The sequence below is a fragment of the Emydura macquarii genome, unplaced genomic scaffold (genome assembly GCF_026122565.2).
Source record: "Emydura macquarii macquarii isolate MOO-44397 ecotype Brisbane River unplaced genomic scaffold, CSIRO-AGI_Emac_v2 contig_1768, whole genome shotgun sequence".
NCBI classification, from domain to species: Eukaryota; Metazoa; Chordata; order Testudines; family Chelidae; genus Emydura; species Emydura macquarii.
Window position 1 is genome coordinate 2,378,656 of NW_027131905.1, and position 20,674 is coordinate 2,399,329.

General features: G+C 39.9%; 1 protein-coding gene across 3 annotated transcripts in view; it reads left to right on the plus strand.

Annotated features, from left to right (window-relative positions):
• The window catches only part of TBC1D14 (TBC1 domain family member 14), a 101,844-nt gene that overhangs the window by 68,504 nt on the left and 12,666 nt on the right, over nucleotides 1-20,674 (plus strand). For all 3 annotated transcript variants that reach the window (XM_067556428.1, XM_067556430.1, XM_067556429.1), the window contains 8 exons: nucleotides 4,095-4,177; nucleotides 6,068-6,185; nucleotides 8,287-8,393; nucleotides 9,725-9,805; nucleotides 11,409-11,503; nucleotides 12,709-12,780; nucleotides 15,235-15,363; nucleotides 18,772-18,881. In XM_067556428.1, the coding sequence (XP_067412529.1) occupies nucleotides 4,095-4,177; nucleotides 6,068-6,185; nucleotides 8,287-8,393; nucleotides 9,725-9,805; nucleotides 11,409-11,503; nucleotides 12,709-12,780; nucleotides 15,235-15,363; nucleotides 18,772-18,881 (795 nt within the window). The remainder of the gene's footprint in view (nucleotides 1-4,094; nucleotides 4,178-6,067; nucleotides 6,186-8,286; nucleotides 8,394-9,724; nucleotides 9,806-11,408; nucleotides 11,504-12,708; nucleotides 12,781-15,234; nucleotides 15,364-18,771; nucleotides 18,882-20,674) is intronic.

A 20,674-nucleotide genomic window follows, 5' to 3' on the forward strand; every position in this document is an offset into this window, starting at 1 on the left:
CTCTGTCTCTCAATTACTAATCCAGGCGCTTGTCCCCACAGTCTGCTGTCCCGCCCTTTACTTGCATTCTCCACCACTTGTGACAGACTCCCAGCACTCACCACCAGACAGGTGCCTCCTGCTGGTGATCTGTGGAGTAGCTCAAGCAGACACCCACATCCGCGGGTGTGCTCAGTCACACTTCCTCAGGGTTCACCGGTAGTCCTTCTTGCCGCCATCAGGACCCACCACGTCCTCTTCCTGACCCAGCCCTCCGGCCAAGCCACAGTCTGTTTCCCCTCCTTCCAGGGGATTCTGCTGTCCTGGTTTCCCCACTTACTTCAATGGCTGCTGCAGTCTACCACCACTCCAACGGTGGTCTGGGGGAGACGGGGAGGGATCGGAGCCAGCCCACTACTCTGGGTCCCAGCCTAGAGACCCTATGTGCAGCCAGCTTTCACTGCCTCTCCCCTCCCTTCCCCACAACTCCTCAACAAACTTCCCTGGGCCACTTCCCTGCAGCCCCAGTAACTCTTCCACCCTTGTATCAGGGCATCTGCTCTGTCGAGCTCCAGCAATCAGCCACTGCTCTGTCCTGGGTGCTGCCCCCTTCTGTTTGCAGGGCAGCCTTCCCTCCCCAAGCTCCTGGGATTGAATCTCCTGTTCTGCTTGGCAGTTCCCTTTTATACTGGGCTCCCAGGCCCTGACTGGCTATCCCACAGCTCTATCCCATTGGCTGCTTCTCCAAGTGCCCTCTTTTACCCTATTCCTGGCCAGTGCAGGGCAGATGCCCTACCACAGCTGCTTTAAAATGTTACTTTTTGGGCACACACAGCAATCATTACAAGGTTCATAGCAGCGTGCAAATAATGCCAGGTTCAGCACACTACAGCCACACACATTACTGTGGCTCAGTGTTATCATGCTTCTTCAAGGCGTCCCCCAGCCAAATAGCCCTCTGTTGAGCTGCTTTTATAGCCTTGTGTTCATAACACACAGCACAATACTGAACAGTAGTGCAGCATCCATGCTGTCTGACAGAGATGGCTGGTTTGCAGGTTACCAGGGCAGTTGAAAAGCGGCTGGCAATCTAGTAGGATGCCCATGGGACGATGGGACTGAAAGACAGTCGTCGTCATGACGCTGTATCTGCCCCATGAGGCATTGCAAACCCTTTCCAAAGCACCCTGTGGCCAGTTGCATGATGGAATAGCTACCCAGGGTGCACTGCTCTGTGTCGATGCAAGAGCTGCAGTTGTGACTGAGCCCCACCGACACAAGGAGCATAGCGTGTATATGCAACAGTGGTTTAATTACAGTGGTGGCTGTACATCGACACAACTTAAGTCGACTTAACTTTGTACTGTAGACATAGCCTAAGTCTTAATGAACATTTTTTATAGTTACGGAGCAAACATTTAAACTGTATCCTCTGGGATATAGATTATATAAGTAGGATTAATACATGCAGCATTCCAGAAAATCTAAACACATTCTTCTAACTGTTGGTAGGTTTCCACTTATGTATTTGTCAGCATTCAGTGAAGCCTAGGGGCCTTGGCATGAGCTGACACCGGTTTTGGTGGTGTGACATTCTTAACCCCTCCTCGCCGGGAGAAAGAGCCAGGAAGCTAGGAAAAAATGCAAAGGGATGGATGCACTGATATGTATTGGTGTAGCGAGTGAGACACTGTACATAAAGTACACCCTGGTGTTTTACAAGCAAGAGAGTCTCCGAGCAGTCCTTTTTTGTGGAAGAGGTGGGAGTATGGTAAGTGTGCTCCATCACACAACATGCTTCTTTGCCCCCTCTTCCTCAACAAGCACTGCTTGGGAGTCACCCGAAGTACCACCTGTAGAGACCGTCACTTGAAGAAAAAAGGTTACTTGCCTTACAGTAACTAGAATTCTTTGAGACGTGGTCCCTATGGGTATTCACGACCTGCTCTCCTTCCCCTCTGCTTGGGTCCTTTTTGGATTCACGGTAGAATTGGAACTGGAGAGGCGGTTAGTCTGTGCTGCCCTTTATGCCCTTGGTTGAAAGTGCAGAAGCAGCTTAAGGTGCATGCACCAACCATTGGATGCTGCTATTGAAAATTTTCTGGTCTGGGACACATGGCGCTCATGTGCACCCATAGTGAATATACCCTTAGGTATACATCTCAAAACTCGAGTGACTATAAGGTAAGTAACCTTTCTTTTCTGCATGTTAGTGGGTGAGGTTTAAGGGTTATATTGGAACTTCAGAGACAGGGTTTTTTTTAGTTGGTATCCTCTAAGAAATTATCCGATTCAAGAAAATTGAGTTTTATTTGACATTCTTGCTGGTAACTGGTGGCTCCATTTCTACTTGCTTCTTATTTTTGTATTTTCTGTTAATTTCTAGTGTGAGGTGGAGGGCAGAGTGGCTGAGAAAAGTGCTGTGAAATGCAAGTTGGTTTCATTATTTTTGAAGCCATATCTTTTAAAATAATTTTAGAGTTTTTTATGGAGGCCTATTTGTAGTGCTGTAGTTAAGGTTGCATTCAGGCTTGCAGTTATAGTGAATCTTAGATCCCATTTAAAAAAAAAATTGTCTGAATTTTATCACTCATTCTTAGGGCACAGGTAAAACTTCCTAGAAAACTCAAAGCACTTATTTGGGTAATTTGGTGAGTTTGAAGGAGAAAAACTCCTAACATTAACAGCAGGTTTACATTTTTTTTTCTTTGGATCCCTCTAGTTTTAACATTGTCAGAAGGCACAAACCTTAATCTTGGCATATCTGTATGGCTAATATCTCAGCCATAGATTAAGTGAAAAGATTTAAAAAAAACAAAAACAACAAAAAAAACGTTTAAATGGGATTATTTGGCTATTCATCAAACCCTGTGCTCTCTATCTTCCCTAGTTTTCCCTTTCAATCATTATGCAGTTTATAGAACTACAGCATCACCTGTAAGAAACCAAGGCTTTAATAAGACAGGAAGTGACTTAGGTAGAATAACCTATTATCGTTGTAGTTTCATGCGTGTGGTTAATAACATTGATGCATGAAAACTCATTTTACCCATTCCTATTACAACCTTAGCCTCTTAGTCACGAGACACATACTTATGAATGCATTTAGCTTATACATCATAAATATAATAATTATTGAATTAATGACTTAGATGTTCAAACATATGTTTGATGTTAAAGTGTATGTTGAGAGTAGGTAGCTATGTCTTCTGAGTAAGAATTGTTATAGGAATGTGTAAAGTGAATTAGAGGCACAAGATGGGTGAGGTAATATTGTCACGTGTCCGTATTAACCAAATGTATAAACCGTAAAGGATAATAGAATACATACAAATGTATTAGTCACTTCCTATCTTAATACTTTGATAATGCTATAGTTTTATATTTTGTATAATGGCTATGTTAATTACTCTAACTTAATCAAGAACTTTGTATGAGAATGTGCTTTTGTGTGGTGGGGATAATAACCCAGATTTTTAGTATTTGAACGAACACCAAATTGTCAGCCTTGCATTCAGTAATTAATAGTGGGAGGGGACAGGGGATCCTTGCCACTGGAGGAGTGATGGGAGGAATTAGGGAGAGGATTTTGAAGAAAGGAGGAAGGTCTCTGAGAGCAAAGGAAGGGAGTTAGTAGTTGGAATTGGGAGATGTGACTGCACAGGTAAAGGAGGTGGTGGATGGAGTCTGTCTGCTTAGGGTGTGTAATAGGAAGGAACAAGGTGGGTAGAAAGAAAATTTTGCATCCTTGGCAAGTAGCTATAGAAAATACTCTGATTCGGTATAGCAGCCTTAATCAAAAATGCAAACTGGTTTAGAGTCAGTATATTCTATTGGATTATGAAAATTTTTCAGTGGGCTCAACTGTGTTCATTAATATAAGTGCTCAAATTACAAAACAAGAGGAAATTACCCAGCATTTTTCTGTGTGAAGAATAATTATATGTTGTCAGTGTTCTTTCCTTCTCCTTTGTTGTCAGTTTTGGAAGAATCTTCCCGAAAACTGGATGTTGTCCTTTGAGCAAATATTTTGACAATGGTATGCTTCCTTATTAATTTGCCGAGAGCTTTTAAAGATATGCATGCCAAACTAAAATATTACATTTTTAATCAAGGAACCTTCCTGCAAAACCAGCAGAAGAAGCTCAGAAACATAGACAACAATACGAAGAAATGGTGGTGCAAGCAAAAAAAAAAGGTGATGAAATTTACTCTTACATTAGGAAATGTAAAGCGACGTTAAGCCTAAAAAATATACTTGTCTTGTTAGCTGTCCTTTAATACGAGGAACAGATTCTGTGCTGCCCCTTATAGAAAGCCCAATCCAGGAAAACGGGCAAAGCTGGTTTTAAATCATCCATACACTACTCAGGTTCTAGGTCAGTTTGGGGGCTGATGGAACACATGACACAAATTAAAGTAGCCCATAAGCTGCTCTGATTTACAGCGGCCTTCGCTGGGCTGCCTGTGGCCTGTTCTGAGAACAGAATCTTCAGATGGCTGTAGAGATGACCATTAGCCCAATAGCTGGAAGGGGGAGCAGCATACAGCCTCTGTGCTGAGCTGGGAATGTTGTGGTGCTTTTGCCACCCCTCAGTCTAGAGGACCCCAGAAACTTTTCTCCAGATCTGTTTATCAAACAATCTTGTAGAGAAGGGTTAACATAATGTGATGGTTACTAATCTTATGAGTCCACAACCCACTGAAAAATCATTGATGCGGTATCTTTGCAAATGTATTTAATTGCTTCCTAATATTAATCTATATTGAAATGCATCACTAGACCCCCTCAGATGCGATAGTTTAAATGGGATCTTATTGGATGAGTGCAGGCTTCCCGGTCGGTACACCATGTACAGAGCCAAAGAAATACGTTGTTCACTTCCAATTAAATATTAAGGCACAACTTCATTTATTCTCTGCAGCTCTGATAACAAATACATTGTTCTGCAAGGTGACTTACTATCCATTAATCACCCATCTGTTCTGAGACCTTGAATAGTACAATGTGTAAGAAAACAATGAAATTGGGGGAAGATAAAAACTTACTATTTTCCCATCTAATAGGGAAGTACAATAGGAGTGTAGGTAGGCTCACGATATAATTATTCCAAAATAGACCAACATTACAAGACAGTAAGCACTGTCCTATATTTCCTACTCTGGCAAAGCTCCTGCTGTGCTTTAAAAAATAAACAAAAAAAAAACCCCAACAACTTTGATCTACTCAAGATTGTGTGTATTAGCTTCACAAAGGACAACCCCCAATAGTTTCCCTTGTAATACTGGTGTCCTTTTGTTATGTTTGTATAAAGTAAAGATGGAGCCTCTGTCCCAAGCACTTTACAATTTACAGAAAGTTTCAGTCCAATAGTGGTTTTGTATGCATAAAGAATGAAGGATCAGGATACAGCTAGAAAAAATTGTATTTACAGTATGTGGAAAGTGTTACATGAACAAGAGTGGTGGGTCTTCTTTTTGGTAAGTGAAATAAATTTTAGTGTTCCTTAAAGATACTAGAGCAGCAATCTTACAGACTGAAAGACTCTTGTTAACCACGATATGTGTTTAGCATAGGATGCAGCAATGGAAACATCCCCATGCTGCACTAGTAATATGCCTAAATCATATCCTTGAAGGGCCACTTATAGGGATGAGAAAGTAATCAAATATTCTTACCTGTACAGTCCTTGCCTCTGAGATTGTCAGGAAAGGTGGGTTTCTGTATATGAAATCTGGATACCTTGATTGAGTTTGTCAGTTTGTTCCACAGAGGCTACCAGATGATAACTAAGTTGCTACCCAAAAGTCTCCATATCCCATTAATTCTCTCTGGTTTTGTCCAGTCCATCCAAGATAATTCTAATGTGTAGTTCAGTTGTGATTGGTGTTCAGATTTGACATAGCTAATTGCTGATGGTTTAAGAAAATTGTAGTGTCTGAGATGTTCTTTGGACTTGCTTGAGCAGGTGAATGTGATTTCAGGCATATATAAGTTGAATGTTTATGGCCATGAAGCACTTAGTGGCTCTTACCTTTTTTAGTGTTTTTATTACTTTTATTGACTTTGTAAACTTCTCTTTTGCAGAGCTTAAAGAAGCCCAGAGAAGAAAGAAACAGCTGGAAGAACGATGTAGACTTGAAGAAAGCATTGGCAATGCAGTTTTAATTTGGAACAATGAAATCTTACCCAACTGGGAAACTATGTAAGACACAATATGTTTTATATTGTGTTTAATACTAATTTCTATATCGTGAGAAATTATGGTATTAGTCAGGATTACTTTATTTAAAGTAAACAGTGCTGGAAGCTAGTGTGTATAGCAGTCAAAGGTGACTTGCAAAGGGAATTGGCCTGCTTAAGGAAGGCATTCAGTTGGTGCAATGGAAGACGAAGGAATTTGTTAATTCCATTGTCTTATTATCTTTAATGGAGTTTTACAAATAGGGCTGAACATAACTGTGTATAACATCCTAATACATAGAGCCATGTAGCCGTCAGTCTCCTGACCACAGCTGTAGATAGCCATATAACTTAAACTGCCTTGAGCGTATTAATTTATGGTCTCCCTTGCGTGTGGAATAATGTTTCAGGCACATGCTTCATCACAATGACCACTTCTCTCCTACTGCTGTTAATGAAAAACAATGTTTCAGAATCTCACTTTAATTCTAGGTGTGGGAATTTAAGACCTGTCCATTTCTTCTAATCTTTTCAACATGTTGTATATAGCAGCGATGTTCAAAAGTAATTAAGGATCAGGGAGTGGTTGGTGACCGAGACCTCTGTTAGAAAGATACTAGAAAACAACACTTATAGTCATCCGTTTGTCAGGACCAGGTTTTCCATGAGTGCTTGGGCTTTTAATGGAGTACTCCCAGATGTCTGTAGATTTAAACACAGGTGTGACATTACTGAGCCTCTTCATTCACAGTGTGATACACCATGTATACCAAACAAGTGGTGGAAAAAAAAGAAATAGGGAAAACAATAGTTAAAAAAACCCTCTTTTCACAGCTAACATTTAAAAAAAAAAAAAAAAAAGACAGGCAATTTGCATGTCTAAAAAGTCAATGTCTTGCTTACCGCAACACTTACATTTAGCTGTTCACATTTGTTAAGTGTTTTATTTGTTTCATTTCTCCTTATTTGACTGACAGTGATTCCTGAATGAAATTTTGCATGATCATATCATAAATAAGATGAAATTGTCATGGGCAGCTATGTATTGAAATGTTGGGTGCTTGATGATGAAGGAATTTCTAGAGAACCAAAAGAAGAAATTAATAAAAACATACTAAAATTTAAATCTCTCTTTTAAAAGTTGAAAGAATCCTAATTTTACTTTTTTATTAGTTGTCTCTAAAACTCTTGTTGTAGACGGACATTTGTAAAAGAAAGCAGCCAATACCACAAACGGGGGCTTTGAAAGCTTGTTACCATTTCTAGTTTATATGAAAGAATAATATAGATATTCTGTTAGTGTCTTCCTTGTTAATTTACTGATCCTTAGATGTACAAAATGGAATATTGTGATCAAATAAATCCATTTGGTTCAGTGGTTAATGCAGCAGCCTGCTTTTCGGTGGCTATGTTTCCATGGTTTTGCCTTCCCTACAAACACACTTGCCACTGGTGGTCAAATCCTGCCCCAATCTTCCTTACAGGAGCCTTAGGATAAATGACCATCAATTTAGTACAATCTAGAAATGAAACACAAACACTTCATTCTGTTTCATTTAATGTTTTTGACTCCTGCTGTCTCCACCTCTGAATTTGCTACTTTACATATTGCAGCAATGTTCAGTGAGTTCTGCCCCCGGAGAGTCCACACAACTTATCAGTTGGAAAAGTTGCACATCTCACCTACATGGGCAGGATTTTGAATGGGGGAAAAGTTAATTTTTTATCACTGGATTGGAATATATTGTCTACTGTAGACTTGGGTTTGTCCAGAGTCTGGCTCATGCAATGGAAAGACAGAGACCTCTATTTTTTCTTCCTCCTCCACCCTCACTGCTCCCGCTTTCTTTCTCTCTCTCCCTGGTTCATACAGAGTAGCAGATTGCTAGCAGTCTTGGTTGCAGGGTGCTAGTTATAAGTTTTCAGTTTGAGGAGGAAGGTAATGTTAAACAAAGTTCAAAGTACAGGTGGCATGGAAATGTGAATGAATGCTGCATGATCTCTGTTTGTTTTCTAAGTGGGCCCATGGCAGGCTGACATACACCTGGTTCTGAATCCTGCATCTGCAGTTAAAACACCTTCTCCTCCTTATAGTTCAGTAGAACACATTTTATTTTAAACAGGTGCTGCTCCCGTAAAGTTCGAGAATTGTGGTGGCAAGGTATTCCTCCAAGCGTGAGAGGCAGAGTCTGGAGCTTAGCAATCGGCAACGAGTTAAATATTACCCATGGTGAGACTGACGCATATTCTGTCTGCATTTTGAGAGACGCAAATAAATTGCCTTTTAGCGGAGAGAATTCCATTCAGTTAGGATGTATCAGTATTTGGGGCAATGATGAAGTCATGGTCAGTTGTGCTTTGCTTTCATTAAGGATACAATGTATTTTGTTCCACAGTGCATACAATCTTTCTTATGCCATATGTGGTGGTTAAATTTGCGGGTGCTCTAGGGTTTTTTCTGCTGCTGCTGAGTCAGAGTCCTGAAATATTATTGCTGCAGATTGCTTTGATGTCAAGTAAAGATGTTCAGAGTTAATGACCCATTTCAGTTTCAATAGAAAATAAGATATTCCATATAAGTACTGGTAATTATGTGGTGCCAGGGGGTGTGCACATACTGGTTTTATTTTGAAGTGAGACACTGAGTTAGTGAGTGAAAGAGAGACTAAGGCCTGGTCTACACTTGCTGCGAAATTCGGCTGCAGTCGATGGGAGATACGCAAGCTACGTAGAGTAGTTTGCATATCTCCCATCGATTTCCTAAATTCTAATGAGCGCGGCATCCCCACTATGCTGCACCAACGGGAAATGCCCTCCTGTCGATGAAGCATTACTCTTTTTCTGGGGGTGGATTTATTCAGTCGACTTCCAGATTGATGGAGCAGGTCTCCACTTCCGCTCAGTCGATCCTGAAGAATCGATCTGGCAGCACTGAATTTGCTGCCGTCAGTGAAGACCTACCCTCACTTGGAAACAAAACCTGGTGTGGAATTAGTCCTCCTTCCCACATGTTCATTAGTGATGATAGCAGTAATACGCCACAGTCTCCGTTAGCCTGATTTTCTGCTATGTTCTTTTTCAGTGTTTTTTTTTTTTAGAGATTTAGTCTTTTTTTAACAATTCCAAAATGATGACAAAGGTGAAATGCTGTGGATTTGACTATACTCTTGTTTGTGGTTTCCTTCTACTGCATATGCTTTTTCTGTGGCTGTTTTGTGTACTTCAGAAGTTGCTGTAGGATGGAATTGGAAGAGTTTGTTCTAATTGTCACAGCTCTGGGTGGAGTTTTGAGTGGCAGAGGTATGTTATTCAAAACAAATGGCAAGAAATATTTATATCAATTCCATCCAGACAGTTACTTCTGCTCACTGCATCTAAATTATACCCCAGTGAAACAAATCTTCCAGAACCCTAATTTACCTAAATTCAATTAGTTTTTTAATTCACAAATATTTACTTTATTTATTATTTCTTATTACAGGGGCGGGGGCGGAGTTGTTGGCATGCTGTGACATGTGACCAGTAATTGGAGATGGATTTAAAAAAGTGCTTGTTTTTCAGAACTCTATGATATTTGCTTGGCTCGTGCCAAAGAGAGGTGGCGATCTCTTAGCACAGGAAACTCTGAAGTAGAGTGTGAAGGTATATATATTTTAGTTAGCGAATTATTATTCCATGATTGTGTGATAACTTCCTCTTCATTACAAAATGAAGAATTGGTGGCTTAAAATAATAATGCAGTTTAAAAAGCTGGAAGAAATAGCATAGTAGGTGTGGGTTATGCGGTTGGTAAAAGGGTATTAAAAACACTTCTGCAGGAAGCTAAAAATAGTCACACTGTTGTTAAATAAAGTGTTAAATCTCTTGCATGCTGTAATTGACTTCATTGTTTTCCTCTTTAAAGTACCTTTACATTCAGCTGTCTATAATTTAAAAAAAAATTGTTTTGAAAAACCATCCTTTACTAGTAGCTTAAAGCTTTTTTAAATGAATGGTTTATATAAATATTTTAGACTTGCTGTTTGTGTTGTAATATCTTAAGATGTGTTGCTTTCTCTGTAGTTCTGGGGATCTAAATTCTTTGAAAGGTTAGTAGTAGCAAATTGCTTTCTTAATAGCTCAGTGTAACATTAAGTTCCTTGTCTGCATTCCACGTATGAGAGAGCTGCAAACCTGTTGTCACAGACTCAGCATGTTGAGATTTTCCAGTTGGTTGGGGGGGGGGGAGGAGAGACAGAGAAAATCTAGGTTCTTGAAATAAAATACTTTCATCTGCTAGGATGACCTCCTCTCTAAAAGTGATACTGAGCAGAATCATGAGTGCATTGTACAAGGGCATTTCCCAACGAAGTGAAAATGTTTCTTACAGGAGTCTCCACACTCTGTTCTGCTAAAACATTTTATTTAGGATACAGTGATGGTATCTAATACAGTTTTTTAGCTTCCTTTACTCTTCCTTGGCCAGAGCTTATATCAGCATCTGGTCAGAGTAAGTGTGAGCTAGCTGCAACTTTTATCTTTGCTTTCACTTCAAAAATCCAGGCAGCAGATACAGTTGATGATACTCAGTAGGACAGTCAAAACAGGAACAGATAGGAATTTCGTTAGTGGTGTTAGGGTGGATGTTTTCTTTGCTTAAGATGCATTTAAAGATGTTGCTAGGTGAATACTGCAATTCTGTGTGATCTGTCAATATAAATACAATGCCAAATTAAATGTACAAAATACCAAATTTACTCTGGGCGTGTCATGTGATCACTATAGCCCTGTTTTTGCTGAAAACCCTTCCACAAAACCTTTAGTAAGAAGTTAGAGGTGTGGGACAGAAGTTGTCAGCACCTCTATTTCAGTTACCCTTAGGCAAAAACAATCTTTTTCAGAGAGGTTGCTTGCTCTGCAGGCCCTCTAGAAGCCACTGAGGGCCTAGGGATCCTAGGGTGTGGTACACAGGTTTGATATGCCCCCTGACTTGGGAGTAGTACCTGCACACAGCCTTCTCTCTAATATCACTGCATTCAGACTTATTCAGGAATAACCTGCACTATGCAGCTGCTTCAAGCCAGAATACAGTCACTCCATAACATGTGAGCCAGTTTAGGGGATTGTTATACCATTTGTACCAGAGTTTGCATATGGAGGATGGGGCACAAACTGTGTGTGTGTGTGTGTGTGTGTGTGTGTGTGTGTGTGTGTGTGTGTGTGTTAAAAGGTGTTAAACATAGTAATTGTATTTTGATTTTTGTAGATGCTGGATTTTCTGCAGCAGACAGGGAAGCAAGTCTGGAATTAATAAAACTGGATATTTCTAGAACATTTCCTAATCTCTGCATTTTCCAGCAAGTAAGCCATTTAATTTTTTAATCTCACAATATTTTTCAGTGTACAGTTGATAAGTAAAAATACTTTTTTAAGAAGTCTGCACTGAAACAGGTTTATTTTTTGTTCTAAATGTTTGTAGAAGTAGTCCTTTATAGTGCACACTTGCATGTTGGTATTTAAATGACTAATATGTATAAGCAGTTTGTGGTAAAATTCATGCCTGGAGTTCCTGAATGAGAAGTATAAAGTTCCTGAATGAGAAGCAGAGCCTAAGACTGCTTAGTGTAATGTACAGCAACTTGTAACACTTCTCAGGACTTGAAAGTGACTGACTGTTTTTATGGGAATCCTCCTTAGTATGCTGTGACAATTCTTGCTATCCCTTTCTTCATGGCTCAACACTACTGCTAGGTAGAGTTAAACCAGCTTGTTTAATGTTCAGCTTCCTTGGTGCTAATATGTAAACATGCACAAAGCTGTAGTGAATTTTCTAATGCTTGCGTCCCTTTTGCTCTTGGGTCGCTAACCTGTTGGGCGGACTGTGTGCGTTTGGAAAAAATAGGCATGGGAAGGTGTTGCGTAGTGACATTACAGTGATGCCTTTCACAGAAAAGCCACGTAGGGGATTTGGATGCATTTTTAAAAAAAAAATTAATGGAATGTGTGTCTATACAACAAAGAGAAACCTGCAGCCGGCCCATGCCAGCCAACTTGGGCTCATGGGGCTCGGGCTGCGGGGCCATTTCATTGCTGTGTAGGCTTTTGGGCTGGGCTGGACATACCCTAAGTCTTCTAGACCAGCGGTTCTCAACCTTTTTTTCTGGAGTATCACTTGGGTCAGGTACAGTCAGGTCAAGTGGTACTTGACCTGACTGTACCTGACCCAAGTACCATTCGGGGGGGAAAAAAGGGCGGGGGGAGACTTGCGGCGGCGGGATTTTGCGGCGGGGGGGCTTTCGGCAGCAGCGTGTTACATGTGGGGAACAATGCCCTCCGCCGAAACCCATCCACTGTTTGCCCCTTTTCAGTGGCAGGGTTTCACAGGGGTGGGTGGGACGGCACTTCCGGCGGCGGATTCAGCAGCGCGGTACGGCTTGCGTTCCACCCAGCCTTCTCCAAAGTACCACCCCACCGGCTGAGAACCGCTGTTCTAGACAGTTGTGGAGTTTCTTACACTTCATGGATACGTACAGAAGTTATGATTCATTTTTTATTTTTGATTATAGGGTGGTCCTTACCATGACATGTTGCACAGTATTTTAGGAGCCTATACGTGTTACAGACCCGATGTTGGCTACGTAAGTGAAGTTATATGTTACAATTATGTGGGAGTGTTTCTTTTTACTTGCTAAACTGTTCTAAAATGATTTTGTAACGATTTTTGGTTGTGTTGTGCATCTTGATTATTTTGTGGTATATTTTATACAATATATTGCACCAAGGTATATGTTCATTGTTGGGTTTTTTTTTACACTGCAAGATTTGAATGTTTTAATGATGTAGAGATAAGACTTCAACAAAATCTAGGGCACACATATGTACTGAATGAAAATTGAAATAAAAGCCATCTGGTGAAGTCACTCCTCTGAACCACATGCTGTGTTTCACTGCAGTCTTATTGAGGTGTCAGCTTGTTAAAATTGTATCTCTTCTTCAAGATGGCCTCTGTGTATGCCCTGGCTGCAAACATTTTAAAACATGCCCATTGGGGCTGCATAGGTCCCTCTGGTACCACTGAACGCATCAGAGTGGAGGATCTGAAAGGACTGTATGGCCTCAATTGCTTCATTCAGCTCTTTTTCCATGACCAGGTGTCTAAGGGCATTTTCTCTGGCTCTGGATCAATTATTTTTGGCAGGGTGGCACTGGTAATACCCCAAAGCAGAATTTCCTTTTCCTCTTTTGTCAGTTAGTATATGGTCGATGTTTCAGTAATTATTTCTGTGAATTTTGGCTGATCTGGTTCCTGAGGAACTGGAGAAGGGTGGATATCAGGTAAATGGTATGGGTCGTGGTCTTCTGTTCCTGGAGGCCAGTATGTACACCCACTGTTTTTAACGTCTTCAGGATATCCATTCCTAAGATCCGGTGTAGGGCCTTCACAACTTAGGCCTAGTTGGATTGACAGCAGAGGCTCCAAGCTTTCCTCACTGAGGAGGCCCGGTCCCTAGATCCAGCATCAGATCTGTTGTGTAGCTCTGAAAAGGGATAGCAGAGAGAGGTTTTGGCTTCAGTGTCAGGCAAATCAGGATAAGATTTGGACAGATCAGGGACCTTAAGTTCCTAAAAGGGATAGAAATGTGGGGTTGGTAAGCAACATAGCACTTAAATACACATTTCCTTAGGCTGCGCCAGCTGGTGTATAAATTCTAATGTGGGTGAACCCTGCTGGCGCGCTAAAAGTTCCCATACATATTAACATAACATAGCACATTAACATAGTACTATTTGAAACAGTGCTACGTTAACATGCAGTCGGGGACTTTTAGCATGTGCCAGCAGGATCCACACAGGCTAGTTAGTGTGCAACATGCTGTTGTGCATTAGAATTTACAGCCCAAAGGGTGTGGATTAAGTCATTGTGTAGACAAACCCATAAAATTGATTTGGATTATATATTTTAGCCAAATCATCTCTAACAACTAGCCGTGAATAGAAATTCCACTCCATGCTGCAAGGGAATGAATGAAACAATCCACAGAGGGAAGAGTGTAAGGGAAGTAGATGTTAAACTGGCTCTGGGCTGTCAGGTAACATGCCATATCTGAGGTCTTGAAGACATGCAAATGGTCAATGGTAAAGCAGGTATATGAAGCGCGCTTCCTATTACCCTACTTCATCTGTTGAAGAGGCTGTCCTTTCCGGTACTGAAGATAGAAACCCTGTGGACTTATGACGACGACTGTGGCACTTGAATGAGGCTAAAGTGTAGGTCCTTGTCCTCTGGCTATGTTTTGGGTGGACTCACTGTTCTTTGTCCAGTGTTTCATCCATTTTCAGGCTGAAGAGATTCTTCTCTTCAAATGGGAGGTCTTCCACAGAGATGTGTGTATTTGATAAAAGGCCAGACAATTTGAGCCAAGTGTATGGCTTCAGAAATATCTGATGCTGTGATGAGAAATGTAGCAATGTCCATGGCAACATCATCTAAGTGGTTGTGGCAGAGCACTGAAGCACATTATATGCTAGCTGGTGTGAGTCTTAGTACCTGAAGTCTTAGGGCTCATTCTCCCAGGTCTAAGGTAGTATTGATGTCATGCCTCTAATATTTCCATCAGAGATACGTAGGGCTGCTATTTGTAATTCTGTTCAAACCTTTATTCGGTACTGTTGTGTCTCAACGTAGTGCTTACTTCTGATATTTTAGGAAAGCAGTCCTTGTTTAATGTGAACACCACAACCCAGCTTCCTGCAAGTGGGACCATGCAGAAGCCACCTCAGAAGAAGAAAAGTTACTTTACGAGTATCTGTTTCTTTGAGAGCCTTGCCTCTGAATAGTCACACTTCCTGTCATCCTTCCCTTTTCCGGAGGGCTCTTGGGTTTAGTGAAAAAAACTGAGAAGGTCATGGCCTTGTTAGAACTACTGCTGTGAACATTTGGTCCCTGAGAGAGGATGCTTGTGTGGCCCCAATAGCACATCCTTCTAGAAGGTTTTCAGAATTCAGTGGTGGTTCAATAAGTATGATTATGAAGAGGCAACATTCTTGTTGAAACAGTTACTGGTGAGTAATCTGTATCTTTTTTTTTTTAGGTTCAAGGCATGTCATTCATTGCAGCGGTATTGATTTTGAACTTGGATACTGCAGATGCCTTCATTGCTTTTTCTAACCTTCTGAATAAACCCTGTCAGATGGCATTTTTTCGAGTGGACCATGGCCTTGTAAGTAGGCAGGAAACTAATCCTTTTATACTTGTATTAAAGATCTGTTCATGTACAAGAGAACTTCAGCAAGGGTTCATAGTCTGTTTTTAAAAGTTCTATCTAACATCTATTTTTAAAAATAACACTTACTGAAAGGAGAAAACTGAATGAAATTCTCTAGCTGCCATGTAGTGTGTGATGCTCAGAGAGAATTATGAGCATGATTGTTCTAGTAGCATCGATTTTACCCAGGCTTTGTAGTTGGACTTAAATCTTAACAGCCTTACAAAAATGGATTGGAAGGCACTTTTTAATCCCAAACTAATAATTTGCTAAAAATAAACAGTTGATACTTTTCAGTGAGAAGCAGGTTTCCCACTTCTTTCTCTTTTGCTGTGGCATCTGGGATTTCAAAGACAGCTAAGGAAATTAGGCAACCAAATCCCTACTCCCTTAGGATCCTTTGAATTTCCCAACTGGCATGCATAACGTACTACAAGGGGAAAATACCAGAATCTCCGAATTTCATTAAAGTTGCAGTAGCTCTAATAGATCTGCTGTAGCTGCCTCATCAGTTTATGAAAATTGCTTTATTTGACAAAGGAATATGTGATGTTCTGTACGTCTTCCCTGATTTTCCTATTTAAACTAGAAGTATATGCATAAAAATGGAATATTTTGTTTCTTAAACGTTCAAGTGGGGAAAACAGGCAGCAGAGTGCTCACTGTGGGAGTGACTATCAGCATTGCCTCCCCAGCACTTGTATAGTGGGAGACTGATGCATGTGACTGCTCTGTTGCAATTCCTGAAACTCATCAACAGTAGAAGCCTTTAAGGTGGCATGTTGCAACTCAATTCACATTGGCAGCAGCAAGATCAATCTTGCTCTGACTCCAGTTGGCTGCACCCAGCAATAGAGAGGAAGCACAAAAATACATTACCCATGAAGCTGGCTGCAGAGTGATACTAGAACAATTTTTTTCCAGTGAAAAGTTAGTGCCTTGGTAGCCCACTGGACACTTGCCCTATAATCAGTGTTAGCCCCTATTAACTAAATGGGAGGTAAATGGTAGGTGTTGTAAATAAATACTTTTAGGACAGTGGTGGTGGTGAGAGCATTTAGAAATGACACTAAAGTATTCCCCAATTGCCTATCCTAGATAAAAATCCTGGAGAAAATCTTGCCACCCTTATTTCACAGATTTAGTAAAGAAAAAGTAACAGACTGATAGGATGGTTTAAGATGAGGACAGATTTTCTGATGGTTGGTAGGAGCTTGAGATGGGACTTCTTTCCAGAACCAGTGTTGATCTGCTGTGCGATTTAATCTTTCTGTGCCTGTTCAACCATCTGTAGAACAGGTATGATGATCTGACACTAAATGTCTCGTAAGGTAAACAAGATTCATTGGTCCAAGAGGTAAATTCAATAAAACCTGATTGCCAAAATGAGAAATCAACATATGTACTATTCATGCATTCTGAATGTTTTCAAAACTATCTGGAAATATTTAATTTATGACCAAAGCATTATTAGTACTACTAGTAGTTCTTGTAGTTTAGTGATTTTTTGTAGCTTGTTGAGTAATTGCTTTATTGAATTCATATTGCTTCATGAGTCTATATTTAAATATACATTTCAGGGCTTCACTTTGTTCCACTTTTATAAATAAAAATTATACATCCAGGCTCTTGGGTTGTTCACAATATTTGAAACGTACCTATATTTAAGAAAATGGTAGGATACACTATAAAGTCACATTCAGTCTTGAGTAAAAATACCTACAAATTAATGAATCGAGATAAAATACCCTTCAACTGTTATTGCAGTTCTAGTAAGGCTGTCTAATGAAAGCAATATAGCATCAAATTTTTCATATCATTGTAAGTGTTTTACAGAAAATGTGATGTGTGGAATGCAGTGCAATTGAAAGGGTTTAGTACGTACTGGCATGAACATCTAAGCATTCAGGTAGTTTAGATGGATGGATGTTGCATTGCTTACCTACCTTTTAGATTTTAAAAGTACATTATAGAGAAATAGAATTCATAGTCAGCTGCAGGAGTTCTGTGTAACTGGACAGTTTTTTTTTCCAGTTAACAATTCTCTGCATTCTGGTGTTGGGTGCCTGATTTGCATATTCACTGTACAATTTTTTCTCTAACACTTTGAGTGCAGGGATTTTGCACAATTATTGTATAATTATTTCTGTGCCATGTAATCTCTCTCTGATTGGATGCTCTAAATTCTTATTGTGCTCCTTGGGTCAGTTTTTGAGCTGTTTGCTTAATACTCCAGTCAGCTGAAATAGAAAAGCTCTAGAATGTTCATGAAAAAGAAGAAAAAAACTAAAAAGCAAACAAAATGGATCTGTCAAATGAATTAAAGGGGACAAAAAAATTGGACTCACTTCCATTCTTCCTTCCATCCACTTCACTTTCCCTTGTGTCATACCAGCAGGACTCTTCTTCCCATTACAACTGGTGTATTTGTGTTAGGAGAATCTCAGCTTTTCCCTCCTGTTTTAATTTTGGTGCGTTTTGTAACCAAAAATATATGAATCTGGGGGGAGAGAACCTTGCTGAGCCAGTAGGATTGAGAGACAGGATGATGGGGAGGAGCAAGAAAAGAGCAAATATTTGTTTTTTAACACTTTACCTCTTCACCTGTGTGACAAATCATATTGTGTCTTGTATTTTCTTTTATTTGGATATTTAATCACAACTTTCACAATAATTTCTGTCCTCCTATTAAACATCCAGTTGGGCACTGGACTGGGAGTCAGACCTGATTTCTTTTCCCCTCTGTTACTGATTTGCTAAGTGACCTTCAGCTTTTTCTGTTTACTCTCCTGTAAAACGCAAATGATACTTACCCTCTTTTGTAAATCACTTGAATACTATGAGTGAAAACTGTGTGTAAGAATATAACTTGTCATTATTAACTCTGTAATAAGGGCTAATAAACTCCTTAGCCTCCAGCCTCACCTTATTGTCTGTAAACCTTTTGAACTGGAATTCATTCAGTCTTTAAGATTGTTATTACTGCATAAACAGAAAGCACCCTTAAGTTATCATCATCATCATAATCTTCCTTTGCACTCAAGTGCAGTAGCTAGTAAATTGCTTATTTCACCTGCTGGCATTTTTCTTTCCAAAAGGAAGCTGGCCAAGATTCAAAACAATTATTTCTTCTATTGAACAGCTTTAGGAGGATATACAGAATGAAACTCAAATACATGTGCACAAGCAGGCACTTAAGTCCTTTATGTAAACATTTGGCTATGTACTGTACAGTGTATAGTTCATATTATTGGGGTTTTGTGCCTGTTTCAAGAAGAGCTCCTGAAATTAAGATCATTAAAACTTCAATAGGAAAAAAAAAGTTAACTAACATCTAATGATTTTTCTTTTGTATTTTTCCAGATGTTGACCTATTTTGCAGCATTTGAGGTATTCTTTGAAGAAAATCTGCCAAAGTTATTTGCTCACTTCAAAAAAAATAACTTGACTCCTGACATCTATCTTATTGATTGGTAAGACTGTCAAAGTATAATTATAAATGTGTGCATACTAGCTTTTAGCTTTGTGTGTCCATATAATAGAGCCAACCATACTACTAGTTGGTACAGACCAGTTAAAAGTTGTAATATAGACAGGGACATAATGTTTTGGTAATGAGAGCATCTGCTGGTTTCTGATGCACCCTGGCAGTTTAAAGTGTTCTGAAATGTGAAAATTGCCTTCAGTTAGTCCTTAATCTGAACTAGTGCCTTTTGACTAGAAATGGAACCACAAATCAGAACACCTTCACATTTCAAGGTCGGGGAGGAGTTGGATTTGAATCTCTGAGTATGAGGATGCTATTGGTATTTTAGTAGCATGTTGTCTTCAGAACTGCATGGGGACTGTTTTCAGGTTTGGGTTTGGATGCAGCTGAAATCTCTAACAGCTGACCAAACAAGATTTCAACCATTTGTGCTAGTAGAAATCGCAGAATCAAAATGCAGAGATTTTAATGTTAAACTGGCCCAGTTTAAAAGTGGTTAATCAGTGTGCACCGTCACTATTTCTCACATTTAACATATCCTCCGCATAAACTCCTTTAGTATAAATGGAGGCACCTTGTTGTGATGTTACTTGCGCAGCCCCAGGGTTTTTGGGTTTGTCACACCAGTTGCAGCAAATCCATATGTGCATCTATGGCAGGAGACTTCCTCAGATTATAATTACTACTAAATAATCTAGATAGACATGTATTGTCAGAAGTTTTTTGTGCTGTGACTAGGTTGGATAAACTCACTGTTTGAGACTGAAAAACCACAACTGTATTAGCATTCTAATATGGTCAGATTAGTCTCTCGCAATGGTTGAACCCATTTTACTTTTCAGCCTTAACCATATAGTCCTTTCAGTTGGCTTCTTGTGCACTGTTAACATTTTTTAAATATTATACGTGGTTGGAAAATGCCTTGGTGTTTAATGGGTAAGACTGTCTAAAATGAGAAATGAATTTGAGTGCTTCCATTTTGGTGTGTTCAACTGGACACCCTTTGAAGGGATCTGATTTTCAGAAAGTGTTGAGTGTACTTGTCCTTTGAAAATCAGGCCCTTTAAGATGTTTAATATTAAACACCCCAAAACTCAGGCACCTAAAATAAAAATACCTTTTATATAGTGCTTTTCATCAGTATATCTCAAAACACTTTGCAGTCTTGCATGTATTTATCTACACAACACCCCATGAGGTAGGAAAGTATCATTTCCATTTTAAAGATTACCCATCATTTTTGAAAACCTTGAACACAAGATTACACAAATAGCATGAATATAATAGTCTGTATTGAAATCTAGGTTTGATATGTTAGTGATCTTCAAGAGCTATTTATCTGTTAATGCACCAACATTGTGCTTAGACAGTGTGCATGGGACAAATCTAAAGTCAATCCTTGCCTAAGGGGCATGCAGTTTGAGGGTACGAATTGGCTGCCGTCAGATCCATCTATCCAGATCAATTGAGTGGTCAGTGAAGACCTGCTCAATCGATCTGGTAGTAGACACGTTAAAACCACCCCCTCAAGTGGTGTAGCATTGCCTCGCTGGGAACGCATTTCCCATCGGCGCAACACAGTGAAGACTCCGAGTAGAAGAGGAATTACGTAGTCAACGGGAGTTATGCAAGCTACTCTGCGTAGCGCAACTCCGATCAACTCTCTGAATTTCAAGGTAAGTGTAGACCAGGCCTGAGAAAGATACATAGCACAAAACATACCAAGAGATCGAAAGGGGAGTGCAAATTTAGGGTATTTTGATTTTGCCCACTTCTTTA